This window comes from Kogia breviceps, chromosome 6 (genome assembly GCF_026419965.1).
Source record: "Kogia breviceps isolate mKogBre1 chromosome 6, mKogBre1 haplotype 1, whole genome shotgun sequence".
NCBI classification, from domain to species: Eukaryota; Metazoa; Chordata; class Mammalia; order Artiodactyla; family Physeteridae; genus Kogia; species Kogia breviceps.
Window position 1 is genome coordinate 31,109,951 of NC_081315.1, and position 15,444 is coordinate 31,125,394.

Below are 15,444 nucleotides of genomic sequence, written 5' to 3' on the forward strand. Positions count from 1 at the left end.
TTCGTGCCCCGGTCCGGGAGAATCCCACGTGCCGCGGAGCGGCTGGGCCCATGAGCCATGGCCACTGAGCCTGCGCGTCCGGAGCCTGTGCTCCACAACGGGAGAGGCCACAACAGTGAGAGGCCCTCGTACCACAAAAAAAAAAAAAAAAAAAAAAAAAAACCAGACTTGTAAGTTTTTGGCCTCGGCTAAGATATTTATCCTGTCTGTACTGCGGTCTCACTGTCTGAAAAGACCGCATTTGAGAATTAATGTGAAGGATCTTAGAGAGAGCATCTTTCTATTTTTGATTTAGAGGCAATTGGCATGATTTATGTTCCCTTCATACCTTCGAAGAAGAATCTGAGAATCCCAGAGCTGGAAGGCATCTCAGAGAGTCTTCTACTTTTTCAGCCTCTGGGATAAACCCAAACACTCTGATTTTCTTCGTTATTATCATTACACCATCTGAATAAGAGATCTTGACATTTTCAAAGAAATGTAGTGTTTAGGACAACAAGGAAGTTGAATCAGAACTTGTTTTATCTCTTATCACTTAAAACAGGGTTGCACAATGAGATACTGTCTAGAAGGTCTAGCCTGCGAACCAAAGTGAGGTCATGAGAGTGGCAGGAGGATCACAGCGAGTGTGTGTGTGTGTGTGTGTGTGTGTGTGAGGGTGTGTGTGAGGGTGTGTATGTGTGTGTGTCTGTGAGGGTGTGTGTATGTGAGGATGTGTGTGTGTGTGTGTGTGTGTGTGTGTGTGAGAGAGAGAGAGACTGGGAACACATACTGTGCGTGCATGGGCAGACATTCCTGATTTTTAAAACACCAGTTGGGCGCAGTGTAACATGCGTCTCAGTGGCAGAGGGCCATGTTGGTAATGGACAGTGTCTTATTGAACACAACACATTTGGGCTTCCCTGGTGGCGCAGTGGTTAAGAATCTGCCTGCCAATGTAGGGGACATGGGTTCGAGCCCCGGTCCAGGAAGATCCCACATGCTTCAGAGCAATGAAGCCCGTGCGCCACAACTACTGAGCCTGTGCTCTAGAGCCCGTGCTCCGCAACAAGAGGAGCCACCGCAATGAGAAGCCCGTGCACCTCAAAGGAGAGTAGCCCCTGATTGCTGCAACTAGAGAAAGCCAATGTGTAGCAACGAAGACCAAACACAGCCATAAATAACTAACTAAATAAATTTATTTTAAAAAAAAGAAAACACATTTGTATTATTAAGAATTATGTGTTGCGGAATTCACCAATTTACATAATAAAACATAGTCATGAAAGATACATGTAAACTGTTTCACTTTCAATATCTATGCAGTCCTCCTTCTAACAGGCTTCCCTCTTTCCACACACCTTAATCCCCCATCATTCTCCTTAAGAAATGTTTCTTTCCCCCAAATTATTAATTCTTACAAGTTTTCTTTTCTTACGTACTAAAATTTATTATAAAGATCTTTTTTTTTTTTTTTTTTTTTTTTTTTTTTTTTTTTGTGGTACGCGGGCCTCTCACTGTTGTGGCCTCTCCCATTGCGGAGCGCAGGCTCCGCGGCCATGGCTCACGGGCCCAGCCGCTCCGCGGCATGTGGGATCCTCCCGGATCGGGGCACGAACCCGCGTCCCCTGCATCGGCAGGCGGACTCCCAACCACTGCGCCACCAGGGAAGCCCTATAAAGATCTTTTAATGTTGATTGGTTAGTCTTGTATGCCCCCAACAGAAGTACTTGTTTTGAATATTCCTTAAACTATTTTCCAGTGTTTAATTCCTCTTCCCACAAAGAACTAAGTCTAACCTGAATCATCACCTGAAGTCCCCTCTCTCACATTTTATTGTTTATAGAAGGAATAGTCGATCAGTGTTCTTGTAATACCCTTCATGTTACTCAGTTGAAAATAGCCTCTTTTTTTTTTTTTTTTTTTTTTAATCTTTTGGTACCACAAGTCTGGAAATTTTATTATGGACTTTGTTTTCCAGTGCTCTGGTAATTACAATGTAATTACTTTTCTCTGAACTCTCTCTAGTCTGTACACTAAACAAATAACGTTTTGAACTGTCCCCAGTACTTTTTTGGGCTGATGAATCTAACATAATAATACCAGTATCTTAGTGCTTTTGTCAGAGTTAGCACCACACAACTGGATCACATTGCCTGTATACTCTATGACTCCACCATCTTTTTTTCTCCCCACTGGCCCTGTTGGAGTCAGGCTTTCTTCGTATTTTGTCCACATAACTCATTTTTCATTGCTAAGTGCGCTGCTGCCTTGTCCTCACACCAAGTAAGCACTCTCTTGTTTTTGATGGGTCATTTCTATCTGATTTGTCAAGGTTACTTGGAATTCTCCTATTTTTCAGGAAAGCTGGAAACCTTAACTTAGGTTGTAGCCATGAAATGACTGAGAATGCTTTCAATTCCATTATGACAGTCATTGATTTAAAAAATTGGTATTATTGGACCCAGGAGTCTGGGTGCTGTGCTCTAACTCCCCTAAGTTACATCAAGCCATTTATTTCAGTCACTGTTAATTAATGATTTTCCTGTTTCTGGGTGTTTCTAAACACCACTAACATTGCTATCATAGTTTATTGCTTCTGAAAACTAGATTTGAGTGATATAGAATAATAATTTGGGGGTTGTGGTTGGTGATAGTGGAGAGAATAAATCCAATAATTGTTTAATTTATTCATGTAGCTTTGGTAGCGTCATTATTTTATATATTTAGTAGCAAAGTGAGAGAAAACAGAAGAAAGGCTTCAGGTTGAGTATAAATGTCTATTTTGTTGGGCTTCCCTGGTGGCGCAGTGGTTGAGAGCCTGCCTGCTGACGCAGAGGACACGGGTTCGTGCCCCGGTCCGGGAAGATCCCACATGCCGCGGAGCGGCTGGGCCCGTGAGCCGTGGCCGCTGAGCCTGCGCATCTGGAGCCTGTGCTCTGCAATGGGAGAGGCCGCAATGGTGAGAGGCCCGCATACCGCAAAAAAAAAAAAAAAAAAAAGTCTATTTTGTTGATATTTTGCTCAGTGTTGGACTTTGAGAATGTCTGTGTTTTGATTTTAACTTAAGTCAGTGTCCTATTTAATATATGAATGTAATGGGATGCATTTTTTGTTATTGTCATTACAGGTTTCGAAAGTGGCAATGAAATGTGAAGAAGTTACATTTCTACTGTGATACTTGAAAGTTAGTGACTGCTTACCAAATTTTCATGAAAATTAAATATGACTTAGAAGCATTTGGTTTATGAAGGCTTATGATGTCATCGGTTGCGACAGAAGGCAAACTCCAGCAGGCTGTGAGCTTGCAGGGAGTTGACCCAGAAACATGCATGATTGTATTTAAAAACCACTGGGCGCAGGTAATGTATGAGTTCCACCTTCTCTGCTGGTTAGGTAGCCCTAGAAGCCTCTATTACACTGAACCAGGGTTCTCAACCTGTGTGACAGGTGGGCTTCCAGAAAACATAGGGAGGAAACCCTTTCAGGTAGGAAGAAAAGCAAATTTCTCTACTTGCATTCCTAGAATAGGTAGTTGGTTAAAAACCTTGGTTTTCACGAAAGCAATTAGGGGACATGTATGTTCCTCAGATATTTTTATAAGAGTAGCAGTTGGCCTTCAAGTGACTTGTCCTTCACTTTGCAATACACTTGACCCTGAGTAATCCTCTTTCTTTCCCTCCTCCCTGCTGATTTCCATTCAGTCCTTAAACGCTACCAATACTAAAATACATATTTATTAAATACTTGCAAAGTGCTGTGCTGAATACATCAAATACCTTACATTTAATCTTCTCCGCAAACCAGTAAGGCAGTTGGTTTTAGCTTCCTTATTTTACAGATGAGGGAATGGAAAATTATAGAGGTTAAATAGCTTGCTTGAGATTATACGACTAGTGAGTTTCCAATCAAGTACTGAGACCTTGGTCCCATGACTCCAAGACCAGCGTATTTGACCTCTGTGCTCTAGCATTTTTCAGGCTGGTGGTCCCTATTCATTTAAGGAAAGAAGGTTCCTGAAAGTATCTGAATTCATTACAAAGCTGATTATAAGTTTTTTTGATTATTCATTTTGACTTCTCTGTGACTCTTCTCTGATCTGCATTATGGGTAATTAAGAGTCGAATGGTCAGGAAACTTACCAGCTCACCCCGTTCCTCAGGGAGTTTACAAGTAGTAAAATAAATAAAATTGGCATTCTTTACTACTTGTACAACATTACACTCCCCAGGTGAGCTGGTAAGTGGCTACTTATGTGACAGTTTTTTAATGACTACCCAGTTCCTTCCTGTGGCTGGAAACAGCCCATGGATTAAAGCATTGAGCCTGTAATCACAGCAATTATAAGGGGACACAGTTTAGATCAAAAACAAAATCAGTTCTGCTTCTGGGTCATTTACACTTTGTGGCTTCTTGTCACTATCCAGTGTAAAGCTTCCAAGATTTTTTTACGCATTTCCCCTTCTCTGACTTTTTACTGTTATAGTCTTAATGTGTTTGCTCTGGATATTAAGGGCACATCTGCTTTAGCAATGGGAAGAAAATAATTCAGGAATTTTCCAGATAATTAGAGTAATTACCTTCGGCATTGTACTTTAGTGCTGACGCATACCACCCTCTGTTTAATGCAGAACAATATTGAGTTGAGGGTAAGGATTACTTTGTCAGAGGGATTGGGGTTTAGTTTATTAAACACTTCCTTTCGTAAAGTGGGTACATTCTTAGTCTCATTATTGTTTCAGCCATTTCTTTAACTTTGTCCAAGTTTCTTACCCCTTTAGTCTTAATTTTCCCTTTTAAATAAATCTGGAAAATGCCCTCAGTCTCCCTCTAGTTCCAGAGGCTCTTGAGGGCCTTACTGTTACCTTTATGAATGAAAATACTGGTTGAAGAAATTTATGTCGATGTCAGTGTGATTACAGTCATCTCTTGGTATCTGTGAGGGATGGGTTCCAGGACACCAGCAGATACCAAAATCTGTGGATGCTCAAGTCCCTTATAGAAAATGATATTTCCATATAACCTACGCACATCTGCACATCCTCCAAATCATCTCTAGATTACTTATAATATCTAATACAGTGTAAATACTATGTGAATAGTGTAAATACGATGTAAGTGCTGTGTAAATAGTTGCCAGTGTGCAGCAAATTCAAGTTGTGTTCTTTGGAACTTTTTGAAATTTTTTTCCAAATATTTTCGATCCATGATTGGTTGAATCTGCGGGTGCAGAACCCGTGGATATGGAGGGCCGACTGTACTGTTAAATGGAGATTTACTGAGACCAAACTTCAGCTACCTCACTGTACTGTGGGCGTCACAGGTGGGACACAGAAATGTATAAGCCTTCGTTTGGGCTTTTAAAGGATGTATAAGCTAGTTTGGATGACAACGTGAGATACATTATTATAAAATGAATAATATTGATCACAGGAATTATGGATGGAAGTGGCCTGTGAAATCCAGGAAGTGAGATTTTGTTAGCTTGACTGTGGGAAGAGAAGGTTTTGAGGACAGAAAGGAGAAGAACATTTTAGAGAAGGGGTATTAGGAGCAAATGCTCAGCTTTGCCTTTTTTGGATGGTTAGAAATTAAAAAGGTGAGGAAGTCAGGGCAAGGCAGAGCTGTGGGGCCGGGTCTGAGGTAAGGAATGAGACTTTCAGCTGATAGGAATCAGTGCTACTTATTGTTTTTGGAGTTTCATGCATTAGCGCTTGGCTGTGAGTTGTTCAGGCTGGGGGTGGATGAAGAGCGGTTGCAGAGGACTGGGAAATGAGCTACAATCCGACATAAACTTCTGTGACTAGTGTGACGTAGCCCCCGGGTTCCCCTGAGGCAACCCAAGAGAACTAAGGCCGGTGGGAAATGTGTAGACAGAACTGGGCGACTGCCTTCTATTTACCAAAGTGTTCCATTAGCTGGCAAGTACCATGCTTTTTCAGATGTTAAGTTAGGGAAAATGAAGGCAACAAAAGTCAGTGGTGTCCAAAGTGCTTCTGTTTGTTAGGATACTTCAGTACAAATTCAGCATAATTAACATATATTTGGCATGTTCTGTTCTACTGTTTACTAGGAGCTTCTGCTTGAGACCTTGAGTGGTGGTCAAGGATATCTGCTTACCCACCTACACTTTGCAGTCTGTTAGGGGCAGCTGGTTATACAGCCATCCATCATCCGAGGCATCATCTGACGCAGTCCGAGATTCAGGGAGGGTCGCCAGGGGAGAGACCTTGAGTGGCCCAGTGGTGCACTTGAGTTTCCAAACCGGTCCCTGGGTCCAGTGCTCTCACGTTATCCTCAGAATGGTTCTATAGTGGACATCCAGGAATAGTTAACATTGGAGAATCCAGGCTCTAGGAAGTAGCCTCTGGCCTGTACGTCTTCTTGTCTTCTGAGGTGCCATCTTGGGCCGTAGTAGACAGAGCAACGAACCTAAAACCCAGATTCTGTCTGGGGCATTCCTGTAGTTGGATATTTTAGTGGCATCTGGCCACCTACAGGCCAGGATGGCAGATAGGGCCCTTTATGTCGTGGCCTCTTTCACTCCTTGTGTCTCATTTAGTCTCCAGAAATGCAAAATTACTTGGAGTTCCTAGCCACCCCCTCTCCTGGCATTGCACTTCCTGCTGTTTCATGCCTCTCTGCCTTAGGCACTTCCTCTTCTTTCTGCCTGGAACATCCCTCTGCCTGGTTAATGCAATTTTAGAAGAGCTAGGAGACTTGGAAAACATATACTAATATTAAAACATTTGCTATAAATTGCTACCAGTAAGAACCTTAGACTTGCATTTAATGATCAGTGATCTTGAGGGGAGGGGGTTGGGGAGAGAGAGAGAATGTTTAATTTTTATAGTAGTCTATAAGAACGGTTTATAGTCTAGTAGACTGTTGTTTTTATCTCTTGCCTTTGCTTCTTTGCTTCTTCTGAATGGAAGAGAGAGCAAGAAGTAAGAAGCATTGGTCCATCAGATAGCGAACTGCCCAAGTATATTGCCATGTGAACTAACCCGCCACCACACACACACACTAGGTATTCTTTTGTTGTTGTTGCTTTTTGTTTGTTTGTTTGTTTTCGCTGTGTTGGGTCTTAGTTGCTGCGCGTGGGCTTTCACTGCTGCGTTGTGGTGAGCGGGGGCTACTCTTTGTTGCGGTGCGCGGGCTTCTCATTGCGGTGGCTTCTCTTGTTGCGGAGCACGGGCTCTAGGCACGTGGGCTTCAGTAGCTGCAGCACACAGGCTCAGTAGTTGCGGCACACGGGCTCTAGAACGCAGGGTCAGTTGTGGCACATGGGCTTAGTTGCTCCCGTGGCATGTGGGATCCTCCTGGACCAGGGACCAAACCCGTGTCCCCTGAACTGGTAGGTGGATTCTTAATCATTGCGCCACCAGGGAAGTCCCACACTAGATATCCTTAATGGCACATTTTTACTTTGTGAAGCTTCATGGCCCTTGCTCTGTTTGTTCTGTGTCCTCTCCTTTCACATACCGAATCAGTATTAGTTATGTACTAAATGCTATCTGCTCTTAAAGCCAGGAGAACAGAGGAGAAAAAAAATCAATTGGAAATGCACATTTCTGTGTGCTTCTTAATGGCGCAAAGCTTCTCCTTACCACCCTCAGCCTCCAAATACAAGCTATTATACAATTTTTTAAGCTAAGAACATTTCAGAGTTCAGATAGAGTAATGGTGATGGATAAAGAAAAGCTAGTGGATTTAGTAGCCTTTTTCTTCCTGGAAGGGGATGGGGATGAGAAAAAACTGAATCATCTGGATTAAGTAACTCAAATGTCCTCCTACAATAATAAAAAATAGACAGTACGTCCTATGTGTGGTAACCTGTGTAGAGCTCCAAGTAGCCTGAGTCCATTGAAGAAGCAAAGAGCACTTACACATGGCTTTGAGATCTGCATTCCAGTCTGTTCCTTGTGACGCTCATTCCCTTACTCTCTTCATCTTCACTCTTTTGGTCTATGCCTTGTCATAGACTGAATGACAGAGAGAAATTACATGAAGTCTTTTATTTTATTTTATTTTTTTGCAGTACGCGGGCCTCTCACTGTCGTGGCCTCTCCCGTTGCGGAGCACAGGCTCCGGACACGCAAGCTCAGCGGCCATGGCTCACGGGCCCAGCCGCTCCGCGGCATGTGGGATCTTCCCAGACCGGGGCACGAACCCGTGTCCCCTGCATCGGCAGGCGGACTCTCAACCACTGCGCCACCAGGGAAGCCCTACATGAAGTCTTTGAGAGATGAAAAGTTAGAAAATATTAGAGAACTCTGATTAACCTTTTCAGTATCTTAGTAAAGTGATATTTGTTAACATTTTAAAAATGTATGTCTCTCTTCTCAGCTTTTCAAGTAGCTCTAAACTTCACAGTAGAAAGTAAAGCAGAACAAAAGCTATGCTTCTTTAGAGGGCCAGGGCATGGAGTTGTGCCCCTGTTAGACTCTAAAGTGGTTGAACGTGTTGAGAAGTCAGAAGCTCTCCCACTGCATGCTCGGTGATAAGTCTGTTTTTGCTGTGGTTGGAATTACAGGGTTCTCTGGAATATTGTTACATATATCATTACTCTTCATCCCTCCCCTGATACTGAAATTTAAAAAAAATTTATATATACCTAACTTAAGGGTGAGGTTACTATGTTATTTTATTGACTGACGCTCCTACCATGTTTCTGTGTTAGAGTAATTAGTAGACTACTTTGGTCCCAAGGAAGTATGGCATGTATAGTTTCTGCTTTATCAGGTTTAATTCCAGATGTAGACACATCTCTGTAGTTCAGGATTGGAGCTGACATTAACCAAGTTCTGCAAGTACACATATATTATTAGGCCTTTATCTTAATATGAGAAGAAATGACTCCGTAAAGGTCTCCCATGGGAATAGGTGTGTACGAAATAACCCTAAATCGAAAGACACAGCTGCTAAGTAATAAACAGGGACTGGATGGAAACGTACTTTTGTTGTAGTTAATTTGGTACATTAAGTGGAATTTGGCTTGATCACTGAATCTTGTCCTTCTTCTGTGTGATGGAAAATGTTGCTTAGGAACTTGGTTTTTTCCACAGTGCCTCTTTAAATTAGCATTCCAAAGGATTTGGAAGTATGGGTTGTACTCACGTGTCTTTCTTGAAGTAACTAGGCTCTAACTAAAGTAGCATAAATAGTCATCTACTGATACATGCATGTGTATAAGAAATAGAATGATAGATGTGGAGTGAAAGCTAATCTTCTGTCAGAGAAACACTTGTATTTATCATGAAGAATAATAATTTGTTAGCTTGAGGTGTGATTATGTGATTTATGTATATCTTTCATTCTGAAAGCATTTGAACTTCCTATTTAGAATTTGTGAATATTTGAAGTTCAGGCCCATTATCACTGAGTGATGGGGGGCCATCATTGGAGCTAAGGATAGCAGTAGCTGATATTCCTTAATGAAAGAAATACGCTGTTTGTTCATCTTATTGATCGCCAATGATCCTCATATTTATAGGTCAAATGACTTTGAAGTTAGGTTAAAATTTAGCTGTATTGGTCAGATGATTATTTGTATACCATTGTTCGCACTATTGATTTTTTGTGTATTTTTTTTCTTTTCCTTTTTTCTTTATTTTTTGTGTATTTTTTTCTTTTTAGAGTCGCAATATGTGATCTAGGTTCATGATCCATACACACACACACACACACACACACACACACACACACACACACACACACACACCAGCTTATATATGTTAAAGTTTGAAGATCAACAAATGCCTAGCTATGATTGGTAAACCATTTATAGTGCTGTATCTGATCTCAGCTGGCTTACATACTTAATGAGCGTGGGGTTTATCAGGGGTTGATCAGTTTGTTAAATGCTATTTAGCCTAATGAAGGAACTTGTTTAGTAAAGGAAATATTTGCAAACTGTATTTTCCTACTTGTATCTCTCCAACCACCATAATTGTGTTTTTTCCCCCAAACTGAATCCCTGAGCCTGAGAGTATATAGCTGAGAAGCAGCCAGAGCTGGGGAATCGGAGGGAAGGTTGAGAGTATAAGACCAGAGGGTAATCAGAGGAGTGGGCCAGGCCTGGGGAAGCCATGGATCCATAGTAGATCATGGATCCATAGTAGATCCCAGCAAGCAGAAATCAGGGGCCCAGGAATATTGGACTTCGGTGGGAGTGCTGTGAGAAGAGGACACACGGGAAGAAATAAGGAAAAGTCGAGGTCCCATCAGGAATCAGCCTACAGCAACTGAAAGAACTGTGACACCACCTGGGCATCATAACTTGGGACCTCATAACAGAAGACCTTTGGCATTTCAGTGCCAGTGTGCTGTAGCCAAGAAGTTTCCTAGGCATTCCCTGTCAGGATGGGAACCAGGCCCAGGGTGTGGGCCCCGAGAGTCCACTTGTAAAAGCAGGTCATGGGTGTGCCTGCCTGCAAGGGAGAGGGAGGTGGCCTGGGAGGGTCCTGACACCTAAGGAGGGAGGTTAAGGACAAGTGAGTGTTGTGTTTTCCATGACTCACAGGCCCTGGTTGTAACACACCCATCTTCTAGGCAGGAAAACCTCCAGGCCAGGGATGAGGATGAGTAAAGGCCTCTGTTCCAAATGATCAACAAACCTTCTATCTCGGTGGGTTATTACAGCTCTGTTTTCATGTTTCTCTGCCCATGAACCCAGAAGGCTGAGTAGAAGAGCTTCTATAAAGCGGGTAGAGAGAGAGATGCTTCAGTTTAAAAGCTGCTGAATAGTTTTACATTCTGTATAAAAATCTCAGAATGAAATCTTTTTTAGGTTTTTCAGAGCCACCACCCTCCCCACCCCCACCAAAGTAGGTATTTTTGCAGTGGACTGCGTTCGAATAAATAAGTGAAGATTAATTCATGAGAAAAATGTAGCTTGTGATCATGTAAATAGTTTTGGTCTACACTACATATATACATTTAGATATTTTTATAAATATTTACAGGCATGCATGTAGTATAAATTCATATGCATATGTAAAAATTTATATTGCTTAGGAATTTCTGAGAATTATTGTTTTTAACTCCGGGTTTGATCCTTTTCTTAGACATTAGTACAAAATTACTTTGTTTTTTTTTATACTATGAAATTAGATCAATTTACAGGAAAGAGGAACTAATTAACCTTAAAATCTCATTTGTATCTTTTCAGACTCACTTCTAATCATACATCTATTTATCAATATATTTAGTTTTTAACTTAAATTATTTCTTTTATATATTGGCATGTAATGATATGATTCACTTAGTGTTTATCTTTAATAGCTTTAGTGTATAGTGATGTAACATAGTGTTTATAATTCTCTTATTCTTGACCGTTTGGGTCAATAATATTTTTATTTTTCATTACTGAAAATGTCATTGGCGTGAACATTTTAAAACAAATTATTTTGTATTGTTTCCTTTGGCATTTTCCCCAAAGTGAGATTAACAAGTCAAAGGGCAGGAACGACTTTATAGCTTCTGTTACATGTTGCCAGATTGTTTTCCAGAAAGATTGAGCTAATTTGCTGTGCCACTATCAATGTATAATGCACAGTCCCAATTTTAGATAGTTTACACAGTCTGAGCACACATGACAGGTATAATTACATTTCTACCCCGAGGCCTAGCTGTATAGATAGCTCTCATAAGTAAACTCAATATGTGGACTTTGAAATTATAGAACTGGTAAAATGTAGAGCTAATCTGTTCTTCAGAATGTGGAGCCTTGAAGTTGGGCTTCAGAACTGGAGAGCATGCTGTGTTGAGGTGGAGCCCCCTTTTGGAAAAATCTGGTACTGCAGCCCCACGCTGTGAGATGTCAAGGCCAGAGCCAAGGGAAAGGAGCACAGTAGGTCCCAGCATTTCTGCCAGAGAGGTCCTCAGGCCTGCAAGGAGTCCTGGAGGGCTTCTTGGAGGTTGGGAGATGGTGGGGGCACTCTGCAGTCCGCGTGCAGCCAAGGAGAGGGGATGGCCAGTGGGGAGACCCAGACCACCAGTCACTGAGCCGTGTACCTCCTGGGTAGCAGCTAACCAAGGGCTTTCTCTTTGACATTGTCAACTCAGGGGTGTTGGGGTGATGTTTTTCCTAGCAGTGTTTTTAATTTTATAGTGGAAGTTGATGGAGATTACAGATTCTATGGAAATCTACTGATTCATAAGGATATACTAGCCTAGTCTATAAAGGTTCCTTTTTTTCTTCTTTTGCCAGGGGAAAAACTTAGACTTTTCCCTGATTCCCTCATTGCTCATGAATGCTGACATAGCCTTGTACCTTTGCCAGCTTCCACAGTGACTTGCAAAAATTCTATAACCTAAATACCAGAACACGTAACAGCATGTCCTAGTACTGGGCTGGGAGGGTATGGCAGAAATTAAACATATTCCACAGAACATGCAGTTCAGAAAGGCAAAAAGGAACAAGTTAAAAATGTTGATAAAAAATGTTTGATTTTTTAAAAATTAGCGTGTGTACACTTTAAAGGAAGTAAATTGAATGGATATTATCGTAGAAATTCCAAGTCATAAAGTTAAATGGAGGTTGAGATATAAAATTGTTTTAATTTTCAGGTCCCAAAGTAGAAGTTAAGTACTGATGAGCAGAGAGAGTTAGGAAGCGTTCAAATGCCAGCAGTGGTAAAGGAGAGAAGCACCTGGGCTGTCACATGAGGTTTATTTACTTTTTACAGTTAATAGATTTTTTCCTTTTTGGTGGTAAAATATATATATATGTGTATATGTAAAACAAAGTTTGCCATCTTCATCATTTTTAGGTGTATAATTCAATGGCATTAACTACAACCACAGTGTTGTGCAACCATCACCACTATTTCCAAAACTTTTTCATCACCCCAAATAGAAACCCTGTGCTTTAGGGCTTTATTTTGTAATTGGTTATCTCAAAATTTTTTTCTGGCTTAAAAAAAATGCACAATTCAAACTCTTTGTGCTTAAAATTTCAACATATGCTGTATGTTCGGGGATTCTGCTAGGTACGTTGTCTCTTGTTTATCAGTTCATCCGTTTCCTTTCATCCTTCCTAATGATGCATGCTTGGTTGAAGAGGGTGCCAATCCAGGTAGAGGAGAGAGGGCTATTATTCTGTCAAGGGCATATGAGGAGCTGTGTTCCGCTGCTGAAATCTCCAAATCAGCTCTATTTGTAGGAGAACACTGGTAGTCTTACTTATTTAGTGTATTTTAAAATTTAAAAGCACTATTATCATTATTTTTAAAAAAATTAATTGATTTAATTGATTTATTTTTGGCTGCGTTGGGTCTTCGTTGCTGTGCATGGGCTTTCTCTAGTTGCGGTGAGCGGGGGCTACTCTTTGTTGTGGTGCGCGGGCTTCTCATTGCGGTGGCTTCTCTTGTTGCGGAGCACAGGCTCTAGGCGTGTGGGCTTCAGTAGTTGTGGCACATGGGCTCAGTAGTTGTGGCACACGGGCTGTAGAGCACGGGCTCAGTAGTTGTGGCTCACGGGCTTTGTTGCTCTGTGGCATGTGAGATCTTCCCGGACCAGGGCTGGAACCCGTGTCCCTTGCATTGGCAGGTGGATTCTTAACCACTACACCACCAGGGAAGTCCCTAAAAGCACTATTATATTCTTTTTTCTTTTTTTTTTAACATCTTTATTGTAGTATAATTGCTTTACAATGGTGTCTTAGTTTCTGCTTTATAACAGAGTGAATTATATTCTTGACAGTTTAGAATAAAACTTAAGAACTTGTCATGACTTTGAACACAAAAGCGATTACTGTTTTTCCGTGTCTCTTTTCAGTCTTTTTTCACTTTCGTGTTTTTGACATAGTTGATAGTGATGGATCTTACTATATACAAGTGACTTATTTTTTCATCTGACGTATCACTTACAGGTTTTTTATTTTTCATTTTGCTCAATAGTCTTCATAATAATAGGCCCAGGAATGCATGTAGCTCAATTTACATAACCATATTACTTCCTTTGACATTTAGGTTGCCAACGTTTGTCGCTATGATAAATGAACAATTTCAGACACCTTCTTTCTGTAGTTTAACCCCTTCATTTTATTCTCATGAGAGGGAGACACAGAATGCTCACATGTACCTTCTTGGGGGTCATGGCTCTTACGTTTTCCGTGAAGATTTGGTACAATCAGCAGTGGTGTGTTTTTGCAGTTACGATAAACATCAGATGATGACTCGTGTTTGATTTGGTTTCAGGTTGTGAAAATCTTAGAGAAGCATGACCCCTTGAAGAACACCCAGGCAAAATATGGCTTCATCCCTCCCGATGAGGCCAGTGCTGTACAGAACTATGTAGAACACATGCTCTTTTTGCTGATTGAAGAGCAAGCCAGGGATGCTGCCATGGGGCCAATCCTGGAATTTGTGGTCTCTGAGAACATCATGGAAAAACTCTTCCTTTGGAGTCTGAGACGGGAATTTACTGATGAGACTAAAATGGAGCAGCTAAAGATGTATGAGATGTTGATCACCCAGTCCCACCAGCCTCTGCTGCACCACAAGCCCATCCTGAAGCCCCTGATGATGTTGCTGAGCTCTTGTTCAGGAACAGCCACCCCCACTGTGGAGGGGAAGCTGGCTGTCCTGCTCAATCAGCTCTGTTCCATTCTTGCCAAAGATCCATCCATCCTGGAACTCTTCTTCCACACTAGCGAGGACCAAGGGGCTGCCAACTTCCTCATCTTCTCTCTTCTGATTCCCTTCATTCACCGGGAGGGGACTGTAGGCCAGCAGGCCCGGGACGCTTTGCTCTTCATCATGTCTCTCTCTGCTGAGAACAGCACGGTGGCCCATCACATCGTGGAGAACACCTACTTTTGTCCAGTAAGTCGTTCTTGTTGGCCCATTTCCCACCCGCTTCTCTTCTCCTCTCCTGGGCTAATGACAAATACTTTTTTATTCCTTTCTTTCCAGCAGACCGTCCTTGGCACCTTCTATGGAAAGATATTTAGAGGAAATCTTTTGGAGGGAGCAGAGGAATTTAAGTTGGGATGCCATTCGGCTGAGCAGTGTCAGCTCGAAATAAGCCAACAGAGGAAACTATACGTGTTACTGTTTCTTGGTTCATTTCTGTTGGGTTACGAGCTGTTTTAGCTTTTTCTAAGAGCATATCCTGAGCAATTGGTAAAACCTGCTCTTCTTATATTCTTAGCTTTTCAGGTTGATTCTGCGCCAAAGAATCATGGCACATGGTCAGACCCCTCACAGCTGGCTTCACAGATTAATTTGTTTCCCAGCAAGATAATGGCCAAAATTGTAGATCCAAAGCACTGATTTTATTTTTTTAAAAAGGAATACATATTTACACTTTGAAGTAGCAAGAAGTCCTCTGTATAGTTTCTTTTTTTTTTTTTTTTTTTTTGCGGTATGCGGGCCTCTCACTGCTGCAGCCTCTCCCACCACGGAGCACAGGCTCCGGACGCGCAGGCCCAGCGGCCATGGCTCACTGGCCCAGTCG

At 41.8% G+C, this 15,444-nt stretch overlaps 1 protein-coding gene across 1 annotated transcript in view; it reads left to right on the top strand.

Annotated features, from left to right (window-relative positions):
- The window catches only part of FHIP1A (FHF complex subunit HOOK interacting protein 1A), a 270,411-nt gene that overhangs the window by 163,380 nt on the left and 91,587 nt on the right, over positions 1–15,444 (top strand). The window contains 2 exon segments of the mRNA XM_059066709.2: positions 3,110–3,341; positions 14,184–14,810. Coding sequence (XP_058922692.1) covers positions 3,237–3,341; positions 14,184–14,810 — 732 coding nt within the window. The 5' untranslated portion in view covers positions 3,110–3,236.